We start from the raw sequence: 14,897 nt of genomic DNA on the forward strand, positions 1-14,897 counted from the left end.
GCCTAGCACATGATGGCCGCGAGATAGACTACCCGTCCTTATGTCATTAATACAGAAGAAGACGTGGCATCTATCTCGCGGCGACATACTCCCGCGGCCATCATGTGCTAGGCCTACTGATGTATTAAGTTTTTAACTTTTGACCGCAGAAACATCGAAATAAAACAAATTTAACCCCTCGTATGCGGCCTGTCAATTTTGATCATTGAAAATACGACCTTGACATTTAAAACAATAGATTAAAATTCCCACGCACGGATCCGTGTCTAAGCATACGAATGGTTAAAAGTGGAAAATGTCTGCCTTTGAGTTAACAGTGAATTTATACAATAAAACACAATTTGTTACTTAATTTCTTAAATTTATTTAATGTTTTATTAATAATATAAACGGTATTTAGTAAAGTGTACATACAACTTTTGTACAAAATATTCTAGAATAACTAATCGTTATTTCACATAAACATACAAAATAAAAAGCATTATATGCTTTAAAAGATCATCCAAAGTGCATTCTTTCAATATAGCCGCAGATGTAATGCGGGTTGGAGACTTCCATCAATTAATTAGTCAACAAACAAAAATACTGGCTAGTTCCACTAAAGTACACCTAAATATACTATAATTTATAAGCAAAAAAATGTCAGAGGGTGTTTGCCAAAATTTTGTAGTCGACACACTGTTAAACATTTAGAACCTCAGTTTTGACAAACTTACCCATATTCCTAACCTGTCCCTTTAGCACAACTTGCTTTGTGAGAGTCCATACTTGAAGTCGCGCTTGATGTGTTGTTTGTGTTGAAATTCTTAAAATTTAATATTAGCGCCATCTTACCCGCTGTCGACCAAAAGTGGCGCCATCTATACGCAAACATTTTCCGAGAAATGAGTCACTTTGTTTACAAACATAATTTAAATTGTTATGTTAATTTCACATTATGTCTAGAAGTAAAAAGGATCAAAATACTTTAGTAGAGCTAGCCACAACACAACATCTATTTAAAATCTAACATACATACCAAAACGAATGGTGTTTATGTTATCGGTATTTACAAGAGGTACAGTACAAACATACAATACAATTTCGAAAAGGTAAGGCCCCATTAGTACCAGTTCTGATTAATATTACACTGATAATAGTGATAATAAAGCACCTATAGATTATTTCCAGATTTGCTACTTTACGACATAATTGAAATAATAAGCACATTACGCAGAAAATTTAAAGAGCCCGCATGTACTGTAAAACGGTTTAGGATACACTTGCGATCAGGTAATTCGCACTTGTATCGTAAATAACTATTAATAAGCCAGTTATTTTATCAATTTAGGTACGGTTTAATCCTTTGACCGCCGAAGTCATTGCAATATAAACCTTCGTGCTTTAAAATATATTAATATATTGTATTATCTGGTTTTGTCTCAAATATGAGATACAGGGGAAAGAACAGTCAAATATGTAAAGTTACATATATGTTACTGAGGCACTGTTTGACTAATTATAATAATTAGTTTGGCCAACATTCAGACAATTATTACATTTTACTATTTCGTTAAATGGCACTTTGTGAAAGACATTATTTCATATTTGTTATATTATAAATATTAATTATTGACATTATTGTATACAGACAAGACAATATAAAGGCATTATAGTAATTTGCATAAATTATAAATTACATCTATTAAAAGCTCTTATCCATCGCATTTGAACTTAAAACTACAATTTAATTACACGGTGTAATCAATACATGCTTCAATATTATTTGGCATTTACAAGAAAGCTATATTTTTATTGGAAGCACTAAAATAAGATCTATTACGATTCAATTAGTTCATTTACTACAAAAATACATTCTTATACACATTTTTAATATATAATTAACATAAATAAGAAATATAATCGTGTATGTCAAAATACTAAAAAAAAAAGCGAAATTTTCAATTATAAATATCGGTGCAATGTACATATTTTTTATATTATTATCATGTGTATCATTTTGTAATATAACATCGGCATATATTTGCCGAAAAAGAGCACCAATTCCAATTCTTAAAATTATAAGGCCATGTAACGTAATACTTTTCACACTTGCAGTGAAATTGAATAAAATCGCGAAAGGTTGACGATTTCGTATTGCTGTTACATAAAATATAACACATACATTATTTTTACCGTTCTCAAGCAAATAGTACTATGTCGCTTAAGCAAGTTCAAACCCATAACTTGCTTTAATTATAAAACTTCCGTGAGACTCAAATAAAAATATTTTAAGTGGGTTACTCGTGTTTTAATTAAGTTGAAAAAACGCTCGACATGTTTCGGTCCATTTCCGAGGATCTTTTTCAAGACCGCCTTCACTCGTCGAATGAGCCGTACTGGGGCCTCGGAAATGGTTCGAAACATATCTGCGAAGTCTGTGTAGTATGTGTATGGTAAGCGACAGGGACTTTCTCAGCTGGAAACAAATTATCGGACGCGGCTGACGGTCGCGACTGATAAGTATGCACAGTTTTCGGGACTGCTTGCGGCTGACAAAAACATCCAGCGCGCCAGATTTCTGTTGGACGTCCGAACGCTCAAGGTTACGTCCACGGCTTACGTCCGTTAGTTTGTACAATCAATCTATATTCATTATCTAGATATCGGCACAGAATATATATAATAGCACAAGTACAGTAGGCTCACTCCTTTGATGTTCACAAAATGCCGCCATTCTAAATTCTTACCTACATTAACAAACGGATCGCACGCGAGCAGCCGACATTGAATTCTATTGCGCCGCGCGAAGGTCGTCACCACTGAATGGGCCGCGAACTCGCGACCGCCGGAAGTACTTGTAGCGCGGCGATAGAATCAAGGTGTGAGCTCCTGAGCCGCGTCCGATAATTTGTTTCCAGACTTGAGAACCTCCATAGGGACGCCCATAGGGCTGTATAGACACATATTTACGTCCAACCTCCAGTGAGTTTATGGAACTGCTCCTCGTCTAAGGTCTGGTTGGCATCCTTGGACCGCATAGAGAGGAATATGTACCCGCCAATGAACTCGTGGACCACCTTGCAGTCGGCTGACTGTACCGAGAAGATGATGTTGCCTTCTTCGAACTGGACCATCATGTGTTTGATCTCCCAGTTCACGTTCCATGCCTGGAATTAAATGAAGCTTATTATAATAAGTTAACAACATAGAGGAATATAGTAACTCCATACATCAGTAAATGCGAGTTATTTGTGTAGGCATAGTTACAGTGACATCTAGCGATAATCACGCGTCAAATAGCGTGAATTATATCAGTACCACTACTTGATACTAGGGTGTCAAGTGTCTCGTCTGCCAAAAATTGAATATTAGAACAGTTTACAACTTTTACAAGCAGAAGGAATTGAAAACAGAATACTGATTAATACTATTGTAATATTAGCAAAAAATTGGTGAACATTAGACTCTTCGTTCGTCGCGACATCTCTTGACACGTAGCAGTACTGATAATTTACGCTAGCTGACGCGTGATTGTCGCTAGATGTCACTATAACTATGCCTATACAAATAACTCGCATTTACTGATGTATGAAGTTACAACTCTTCCGTTAGTTATTCCTCTATGGTTCACTAAGAGACAAAAAACGGCGCACTACGTCAGAAACCGGTCGTAATTACAACCGCCCGCTTGTATGGCGAGAACCCGCTTAGCGGGTTTTCCGGCACCTAAGCAGTTCTCGAGTCCCCACCAGGCGGGTTTTTAGTTGCGAAGTGTTAGCATATTGCCCAGCGTAACAATGCAGTTACGATTAGCGATGTGTCGTTCCCCGATTGTGATATTCCCTACAAAAAAATCTCTAGGTAAGTATATCCATTCTCTTTGGGTAGGTACTTGATTCAAGCATCATAACAGTTATAACACAATTATTGCTGGATAACTTCGTCTTTTCTGTGCTATCAATATTACCTTTAACCGCTTATTGTTCCATATATGGCCATTATGTACTCTAATGACAGCTATTCTGGTTAAAATTAAAAAGAAATACGTACTAAACAGTAAACGCAAAAGGATCTACTGATTACAAAAAGTCTCACCTTCATAGTGCATGTTGTCCCATATAAGGCTAATATAAAATCTACTGACACTAATTGCAAATATCTACTAGGTAAAAGATTAAGCAGTTTCTTTACCTATATAAAAAAAGTCTTACCTTCATAGTGCTATACCGCCAAGTCTTGAGATGATCCCCAGTGCTAGGGTCCAGCCTCATGATGCGATTGTTGGCGATGCTGATGACTTCGTCTTTCCTGTGACCCATGAATCGAACCACGAACAGCGTCTGGCCGTAGTCGGGCAGGTTTTGCCAGGTCTTGATGTATTGGAGCTTGGCTTCGAGCAGTGGCAGGTCTTTCACGTTTGCGTGGCTTTCCAGGACGCGTTGAGTGAACTGGAAAAGAGATTATGTTATTAGAAACACTACTTTGTATATCGAAGTAATTACAAAAAAAAATCGTTTCGTAGCGTTCTAAATGTGACACACTATGTTTCTGTGATTTCTGTAGGTAGACGCAGATGTCTGCTTGCTAAATCTTTTATATACTTTTCACTTCAGTTTGTGGAAGAGCTGATCATTGTGGAAGTTATACAGCCTACATAGTTTTCTGGTTGGAGTTGTACCAGATGTGGAACATTATGTTGTGCCACTGCAGCAAAGTTGCCGTTTACGCACCTTTCCGCCTTTAAGCCGTTTTAGCATCCTAGGCGCGCCACGTAATTCTCAGGCTTGCAGCTGTTCCAGATGTGGAACATTGTGTTGTGCCACGGCAGTTGACTGCGGTTTCTGCAGACGTAGCAGCACGCGTACATTGTTGGCCTCGGCGGCGAAGCCGCTAATAATATCTTTCCTTTGAATTTCTTGAGCATTATTTGGTTGCAATATGTGTCGTATTGGTCATTTTGTGTCGAGCCACGGTAGCAGGTTGTGGTTTCGCTAGGCATATATAATAGTAGTGCATAAATACATCATTTAGTGAAGTGAATCTGTTAACATACCTTTCCTTTAAGCCGTTTCAGCACCCTAGGCGCCACATAGTTCTCCGGCTGCAGCTGTTCCAGATGTGGAACATTGTGTTGCGCCACAGCAGCGGGCTGCGGTGTCTGCAGACGCAGCAGCGCGCGCACGTTGCCGGCCTCGGCCGCGAAGCCCGCGTCGGCCAGCGAGCGCCCGCGCGCGCCCAGCCGGCACGCCGCCACCCACTCCGCGTACTGCTCCTCCTGGACACATATGGAACATCATTACTGAACATTTGACGACCGGTCTGGCCTAGCGCGTGGTGACCCTGCCTGCTAAGTCGCGGTCCCGGGATCGAATCCCGGCCGGGGCATTTTATTTGCGTGATGAGCAGAGATATTTGTTCCTGAGTCTGGATGGATGTTTTTAATTTTTATGTAGGTACATTTTTTTAGTACATATCTAAGTACCCACGACACAAGCCACACAGGACTCAGTCAATCAGTGTAAGAATATCCTATAATATTTATTTATTAATTTTATTTATTTCTAACCTTAACCATGAACAGAGAATTGTGACTAACCACACAGTATTTTTAATGTCCGTTAAATTCGACATTATCATTGTTTATATATGTACTGATACGATAACAATCAAAGCTCATTCGTGTTCGCAGGAAATTGCATGCACATGCGGTGTTATCCATAGTGTTGATTCTATAAAATACTTAGGCGTTGAGTTGGATAAAAATTTGAATTGGAAAAAACATATCTCGAATGTAACAAGTAGAGTTCGGAAGCTTATATATATATTTAAGAACCTCCGACATGTTTGTGATGCTAAGTTGCTAACCACTATATACTTTGCACTCTGTCAATCAATTGCAACTTACTGCATCACGGCATGGGGAGGTGCTGCAAAAACTACATTAATTACGCTTGAGCGCGCTCAGCGTGCTGTTCTCAAAGTTATGATGTTTAAACCATTCCGATATCCTACACAATCCATTTATAAAGACACGTCTGTATTAACTGTAAGACAATCATTTATTAAAGGCTTGATCTTGGCTCAACATAAACACCCTCCCGACCATAATGTTACACGACGCAGATCTGACATCGTTTATAATATTCCTCCATCTAAGACTGCGTTTTCGCGAAAGTTTCCACATAATCTTGGTCCCAAATTATATAACACAATAAGTAAATACATAAACTTACGTAATCTAAATATATATCTGTGTAAAAGACGGTTAGACATATTTTTGAATACCCTTAACTACGTAGATACTGAGAATTTATTAAAATAAATGGCAAAACGAAAAAATACTTATCTATCTATACACATACACACACAAATACACACATACACACATCCCTATACATACTACACCATTTTCAACTTAACTATCTCATATAAACCATTTAATTATAGTTAGCATTTTAGGGCAATATAATATTAAATGCATCTGTATTGTTTGCGTACTCTATGTGTTTACGTTTAAGTTATCTCTTAGTAACCAGGTGTGCATTTGCTTGAAATTACGCAAATATGCCACCACCTGATATTATTTGTTGTATCTTAAAATAATGTACGTAAGGTTCAAATGTTATTGAAGAATTGTTGCTAACTGCGAACAAACATTTTATGCATCTGGTGATATTTTGTTTACGGGTGACGAATCTTACTTCACCGTGATACAGTTTTTAACTAGTACGGGAAGTAATGGACTCATTCTTCGCATTATGTACCTATAACTTGCAACTAATTAGTTTTACTGTTTATGTAAATCGGACAGTTGTTGATACCTATCTACCAATAATGTAACTGTTAGTTGTGTTATATTTGAATAAAGAATTTTATTATTATTATTATTATTATTATTAATCACACGTAGTAACAGTTAAGGCACTAATTTCTTACATACATTAATTGTATTTAATCTTAAGAACCTTCGCTTAAAGTTAATTCTCATAGAGCTCGAAGACTTACATTTTCGCACCGCAGCCAGATCTCGTTCATGGCGTCTTCGGAAGGCACCTCCAGTTTGATGCTGTACCGATTGGACGCGGGATGCGCATCTGGTGTCACCTGTAATAATATAATATAGTGAAATATCATAATCAACTTAAATACATATCGGTTTTCCAACGTTCCTTTTAGCGTACGCACCTAGCAAGATTCGTCAAGGTATTCTAGAGGGTTCCATACGGTGCACATGCTTAAAAAACTGTGTTAAGCGAGACATGTCAGCATTTAAAATCGATCAAGCCTGGGAAACCTTAGCTGAAGATCGTGATGAATGGCGAAAGGGCGTGTTGTGGAGGGGGAAGGCTATGCGACGAAGCCTGGTTTAATGCTTTAGGCAGCAAAAGGTGTCGCAGAAAGCAAACCGGAAACTCAGGTGGCATGAGTTGGCTTCCACAGTCATCAAACCCGTTGTCTATACAGCAAAGTCGTCTGCGATAGACGCAAAGGCATGTGATGATGATATACGAGTAACATACATGAAAGAAAACACGATCAAGCCCACAGGTGACCGAGCGGTCGAACGGACCCAGGTCTTCAGTTTACGCGGTTGACGTGGTCACCACTAGGTTTTCTGGCCGCCGTACCCGTCATATTAAAAAAACAAACATACGTCGCCGCCCGTTCGTGTGAACTTAGCTTAAGTGTCACCGGCATGGTGGTTATAGAAGTTGTCTTCACAGCTGAACGCGTCGCATCGTCACTTGTTTTCATCCAAGCTGTTCACTTTTTTGTTGGAAGTAGACGGTGTAAACTGGTGCACGGTACCAACCTCAGCTCCGCGCAGCTCGCCGCTGTAGCTGGGCGCGTCGCCGCGCGCGGCTGCGTCGCGGGACGAGTGTATGCGCAGCACGCCGTCGCGGCACGACACCCAGCCTCGCTTGTACGCTTTTAGCGTGAAGCGTTTGGGCCTGCGATTTCAAACATTTTTTTAGAATTTGTTAATAAGAATAGTGTTTGATTGTGTTACACCAGCAATAGTACATTACATCAGAGGCCGGGAAAATGAGGATTTCCGGCCAAGTGGGTATATACGGATAGGATAGGGATACGAGGCCGGGAATCCGTTTTCACGCCGAGGCATGTATAGTGCTTTTCTCAAACATACAATGAAATAAAAAAAAATGCTCTAAAGGACAATATTTTATAAAAAAAAGTTACTTTGCAGGCCTAGGCCTAAAAAATAATATGAAATCCCTTTACAGTCCTCTCGAGTTGTTGCGCCCAAAAAGCGATACTTCCCAGCCCATTTTAAGGAACGTAAAGACAATATTTCATTGCATGTTTGAGAAAAATTACATATCGTCACTACTTTGAAAAAATCTCGTATCTCACACTGCTCCTCAAAGTTAAGAGCGCTATGACAAAAAAAGGCGATATATTGTAAAATGCACAATATTTATCGACAAAATTGTACACTTTACTCATACTAAAAGACAGTGAAAGTACTTGTTTCAGTTAGAACATCTTATTAACTGTCGGTTAAATAAAAAACATATGAAAAAAAAAGCTTTTTCAATTAGTAATGATTGTTTTTCTGATGCTCGTTTAGGAAAAACCGCGTGAAGCACAGAATTCGGAGCTCTTATTATGTACAATTTGATAAGATCACTCTCATAAATGAGGTAAATTTAAGTTCCAAATATCTTGTACTTAAGGCCCATTAAACAATATTTATCATTTAATCCTTTGAAATTGAGAAATTGAAAGTAAAACGAACTCAATTTTGTCTTGAAAATACATCGAAACAAGTGATCATTTCTCCGAAAATCTACATGTTATCGAAGTTATTTTAGTATATAAATAATCTGCACAATGTGCTTAAACTGCTGTTATCCATTTGTCGTTATAATATTTTATCATGATTTTTTGCCAATTTTTTGAAAACTAGCCTTCCTGTCGCTATTTTACCGGCGACGGACGCCTGCGATTTCAGTGCCGCGCCGGAGCTCGAGGAGGTAAGACGTATGTCACTTTGGTCTCTGAGTTTTCATCGCAAACGTCGAGAATATTTATTGTTGTGTGGGTCGGACGCCTTGTTTCTACACGGGCTATCCTCGCATTGTGTGTGTGTAAACAGCGACCAACGAATTTGATCCTAGATCCGTAAATATTTGCTTTTGTAATACTTTGTTATGTTTAAATGTTAAAGTATTACAACGTTGTGATGATAAAAATGTGAAAATTACAATACGGTCAAGATGATAAGACACATCAAGATGGTACTCGGGATCTGATGATGGAGCCAGAAGGTGGTCACCAGTACCAGTGAACCATGTAAGTAAACGACTTCGTGTTTAGGCTCGTTGGGTTCGTCTCAACAAGACCTTTGACAAGAGGTGGTACTCAGGGTCTGATGATGGAGCCAGATGGTGGTCACCAGTACCAATGAACCATATAACTAAACCCAGAGATGGGGAAATCGTAATCGATTCCGGATTACACGATTACTTGATTTTACTTTGTAATCTGACACTACTGGGTGTCAGATTACTTGTAATGTAATCAAGTGAAACGGTAAATTACCATTACATGTAAAGGAATCACTAATCATCTATACAATCATTACTATTACCAATAATTCGGAATCATAGTCGATTCAAAATAACTGAAATTATTGACTTGATTACTTTCAGATTACGAATATGTAGTACCTCAGATTGCTGACTGTCACTTTGACACAAAAGTCGTCATGGGTGTCGTAAAATAGGTTTTAGGAGGTGCTGATTCCAAAATTAATGACTAATGTTCAATCTGACATTGCTGACTGTCACTCTGACACAAAAGTCGTCATGGGTGTCGTAAAATAGGTTTTAGGGGGTGCTGATTCCAAAATGAATGACCAATTTGGAATCTGACATTGCTGACTGTCACTTTGACACAAAAGTCGTCATGGGTGTCGTAAAATAGGTTTTAGGGGTGCTGATTCCAAAATTAATGACCAATGTGGAATCTGACATTGCTGACTGTCACTTTGACACAAAAGTCGTCATGGGTGTCGTAAAATAGGTTTTAGGAGGTGCTGATTCCAAAATTAATGACTAATGTTCAATCTGATATTGCTGACTGTCACTCTGACACAAAAGTCGTCATGGGTGTCGTAAAATAGGTTTTAGGGGGTGCTGATTCCAAAATTAATGACCAATTTGGAATCTGACATTGCTGACTGTCACTTTGACACAAAAGTCGTCATGGGTGTCGTAAAATAGGTTTTAGGGGGTGCTGATTCCAAAATTAATGACCAATGTGGAATCTGACATTGCTGACTGTCACTTTGACACAAAAGTCGTCATGGGTGTCGTAAAATAGGTTTTAGGGGTGCTGATTCCAAAATTAATGACCAATGTTCAATCTGACATTGCTGACTGTCACTCTGACACAAAAGTCGTCATGGGTGTCGTAAAGTAGGTTTTAGGGGTGCTGATTCCAAAATTAATGACCAATGTTCAATCTGACATTGCTGACTGTCACTCTGACACAAAAGTCGTCATGGGTGTCGTAAAATAGGTTTTAGGGGGTGCTGATTCCAAAATTAGTGACCAATTTGGAATCTGACATTGCTGACTGTCACTTTGACACAAAAGTCGTCATGGGTGTCGTCAAATAGCTATCCGGAGGTGTTTGAAAACTAATGACCAATTTGGAATCTGACACTGTTGACTGTCACTTTGACACAAAAGTGATCATGGGTGTCTTCAAATAGGTTTTCATGGGTACTGATCTCAATATTAATGATCAATTTGGAATCTGACATTGCTGACTGTCACTTTGACATAAAAGTCGTTATGGGTGTCGTCAAATAGGTTTCCTTTCCAGGGGTACTGTGCAATGTCAGGTTCCAAATCGGTCATTACTTTTTAAATCATTTCATTAATTTTGGAATCAGTGCCCCCTAAAAACTATTTGACTACACCCATGATTCCTTTTGTGTCAAAATTACAATTAGCACTGTGAGATTCCAAAATAGTCGTTAATTTTGGAATCAGCACCCCCGGAAACCTTTTTGAAGACACCCATGACGACTTTTGTGTCAAAGTGACAGTCAGCAATGTCAAGATTCCAAATCGGTCATTAATTTTCAAATCAGCACCTCCGGAAACCTATTTGACGACACCCATGACGACTTTTGTGTCAAAGTGACAGTCAGCAATGTCAGATTGAACATTAGTCATTAATTTTGGAATCAGCACCTCCGGAAACCTATTTGACGACACCCATGACGACTTTTGTGTCAAAGTGACAGTCAGCAATGTTAGATTCCACATTAGTCATTATTTTTGGAATCAGCACCCCCTAAAACCTATTTTACGACACCCATGATGACTTTTGTGTCAAAGTGGCAGTCAGCAATGTTAGATTCCACATTGGTCATTAATTTTGGAATCAGCACCCCCTAAAACCAATTTTACGACACCCATGACGACTTTTGTGTCAAAGTGACAGTCAGCAATGTCAGATTCCACATTGTTCATTAATTTTGGAATCAGCACCCCCGCAAGCCTATTTGTCGACACCCATGACGACTTTTGTGTCAAAGTGACAGTCAGCAATGTCAGATTCCACATTGGTCATTAATTTTTGAATCAGCACCACCTAAAACCTATTTTACGACACCCATGACGACTTTTGTGTCAAAGTGACAGTCAGCAATGTCAGATTCCACATTGTTCATTAATTTTGGAATCAGCTACCCCGCAAACCTATTTGACGACACCCATGACGACTTTTGTGTCAAAGTGACAGTCAGCAATGTCAGATTCCACATTGGCCATTAATTTTGGAATCAGCACCCCCTAAAACCTATTTTACGACACCCATGACGACTTTTGTGTCAAAGTGACAGTCAGCAATGTCAGATTCCAAATCGGTCATTAATTTTTAAATCAGCACACCCGAAAACCTATACTCGTGGTATATGCACTTGAAATGTGAAAGTGAAAATGCTAGAATGACATGTAAACCACGAAGTTGTATAGTCATATTGTTCATTGGTATTGGTGACCACCATCTGGCTCCATCATCAGACCCTGAGCACCACCTTGAAGTAATTAGAATTGTATTTGTCTTATTTTATCATCATATTAATATAATTATACTTTACTCTAGTACTTATCATATAACAAAAGCAAATATTTGGGATGGGATCTACTTTTATAATTATTACTTTAATTTTTTAAATAAATTTTAACATAATTGATATTATTTCGCGCTATATTCTCGTATTTTCGTACAAAATAATGTTTAATATTGTCTTCGGTTACCGCGATAGTATTAATATATTATAAATAACAAAAAATATTAATATTATTATATTGTATTTCAAAAATAATGTTTATTAGAAACCAAAAGTTTATATCGAGATAGTAGATTGTGGTTGTTATCAAAATTCCATAGAAAGGATCAAGATTGTTTTGTCCATTATTGTAGTGCGAGCGAGTGATAAGACGTGCTAGAAAGGGTCGGCATATTGGGCTCGCGCGGCGGGTAAAATACCTAATTTCGCCCGACGCCGAAATGTTATAACGCTCTTAAAACGCAGTACAGATGTAGTGCCAAAAGATTTGCCTTCGAATCGTTACGGAAACGTACGAGCGTGTCATGCTATTTCAGTCAGTGTCAGTACAAGATGTACTGACATTGACTGAACTAGTATGACAAATACGAACGTTTCGAAGGAAAGCCTTTTCACACTACATCTGTAAGTCTATATGCATTGCATACATACTTATTACATTTTTCTTTTCATTGACAGAAGAAGATACAAGTTTTTTTCAAAGTAGTGACGATATTATACGCGGAACGATGCGCACGAGCAATTTATATGAAGTTGATGTGCCCGCGCGGATCCGTCCGCTTTAGTACGCTTTCACATTATCCGATCCGATATCGGATGTCGGACCGATATCCCATACATTACAGGCGCCATCGGATTTTTTCCATTGAAATCCTTCTGACATACGATATCGGATCGGATATGTGAAAACTGAAAACGGACTATTGTCCGCTCCGCGGGAGACTAAAACCAGCTTTAGGTACTGCTAGAATATACCTACATTGAATCCTGTACAATTGCAGATTTTTTCATAAAAGTTAAGCTGTTGGTAACTTAAAGAGTGTGAAAAAGTAACAGATTCTGGTACGTTCAAAGAAATAACTATAAAATAATATTTTGCTAAGTATCATATTACATGTAGTAGAATGCCGTAGGTACAGTCAAGTGTAAAAATATGGGTGCGTACAACTTATCAAAAATATGTCCCATAGCACTTTATGTCGGCGGAATAAGGTCTCGGTACATATTTTTGAGCGGATAAAATCGATACGTATTTTTGCACTTGACTGTACCTACTGTTCTATAAAAACAAAAATATTATAGATCCTCGCCTACTCAAAGAAAAAGATGTAAATATAATATCTAATATATATATATATATACAAAATATTAATGCGTCGAAGACAGATTTAATATTATTAAAAAAATACATGAAATTAATTTAACAACAAATACATATGAGTTAATGTTATTACAACATACGTAGTTAGTAGGTATAGTATGGAATATCATACAGATATAAATACATACAATAATTAGTTTGCAAACTACAAGTATCAGTTATTAAAGGTAATACGCAAAAATCTATATAAAGATATTTGCGTATGGTGATTATGTTTTTAGTGCTGCTAAGTTACGAGTATACAGTCGTTTCATGGATAAAATAACCTTTTAGATAAATGTGTCATTAAAAACAAATACGCCAAGCTTCCGCCAAAAAGCTGTTGTAAACCTTACTTGAAGATGTCAAACTTACATGTATCAAAGCATGCGCGGATCCTAGGTGGAGCCTAGGTTGGCCATACAAATAGACCACGTGACCCCCCCTGGGCCTTTACCGCGTGACCCCCCCCCCCTGGGCACGAAGCTGGATCCGCGCTTGTATCAAAGTTAGCCAGACTTCAAGTATGGACTCGCGGAAGAGAGCTCTGGGGCCCTTTTCTCGAAAGGTACAAGCCTTGTATTACAAGTGCGCGAACTGTCAAATCGTATGGATTGTCATGGAAACACACTTGTAATACAAGGCTTGTACCTTTCGAGAAATGGGCCCCTTTTATGCACTAAATAAAAGTTCTCTTTTTATAATAAATACTATCAGAGTTAAAAGGATGTTTATTTTAAACATAAAACGACATTAGTAAGACAACATACGGGGTGGTAAATGTAAAATGTCTTACGCGACAACACAGAATTCGTTGTGACACTTGCTTTGGTCGCACGACGGCGGCAGATGAAAGAAGAAAGTATGCTTTAAAGATATATGCATAATATAGCTATAAGAAATATATAGAAATAGACATATAACGACTTAAATAATTTGAAAAAAAAAAATGAAACAGTGGAAAATATTCTGAAAGAGAAATATGCATAAAGATGATATTACTGATATGATAATTGAAGAATACGAAATTGACTCTCATCATAGATTAAATACATATAAGAAGATCATACACCACACATAGATGGCGCCACAAAAAATGAATTGTTGCCATCGATTACTTGTAGATTGGCGTTAAGTGTCACTTTTGATAGTTTCGACAAATACTATATACTATAATACGTGCAGCTTCTGACGTTTCCCATACAATTGAGCGGCAACAATTTTACTAGCGCCATCTAGCGGTTCGAGTTGATCAAAGTAGTTGTTCAGACTTTTATTTGAGTAAATTAAAATAGAAAATGCTATTAATTGATCTACTTTAACATTTTTAGACGGAATAAAACAAAAAAATAAGAATTTGTAATTTTTTTTAATTTTATGCTGTATGAAACTAAACTATTTTGATCAACTCATGCCGCTAGGAGCGCTAGTGTGCCTGTT

General features: G+C 37.9%; 1 protein-coding gene across 1 annotated transcript in view; it reads right to left on the reverse strand.

Moving 5' to 3' along the window:
• Positions 1–340: 340 nt before the first annotated feature.
• Positions 341–14,897, reverse strand: part of LOC125232456 (unc-112-related protein-like) — an 83,209-nt gene continuing 68,652 nt past the window's right edge. Inside the window, 5 exon segments of the mRNA XM_048138119.1 lie at positions 341–3,149; positions 4,194–4,430; positions 5,036–5,257; positions 6,988–7,086; positions 7,796–7,934. Of these exon segments, the coding sequence (XP_047994076.1) occupies positions 2,949–3,149; positions 4,194–4,430; positions 5,036–5,257; positions 6,988–7,086; positions 7,796–7,934 (898 nt within the window). The 3' untranslated portion in view covers positions 341–2,948.

This window comes from Leguminivora glycinivorella, chromosome 13 (genome assembly GCF_023078275.1).
Source record: "Leguminivora glycinivorella isolate SPB_JAAS2020 chromosome 13, LegGlyc_1.1, whole genome shotgun sequence".
NCBI classification, from domain to species: domain Eukaryota; kingdom Metazoa; phylum Arthropoda; class Insecta; order Lepidoptera; family Tortricidae; genus Leguminivora; species Leguminivora glycinivorella.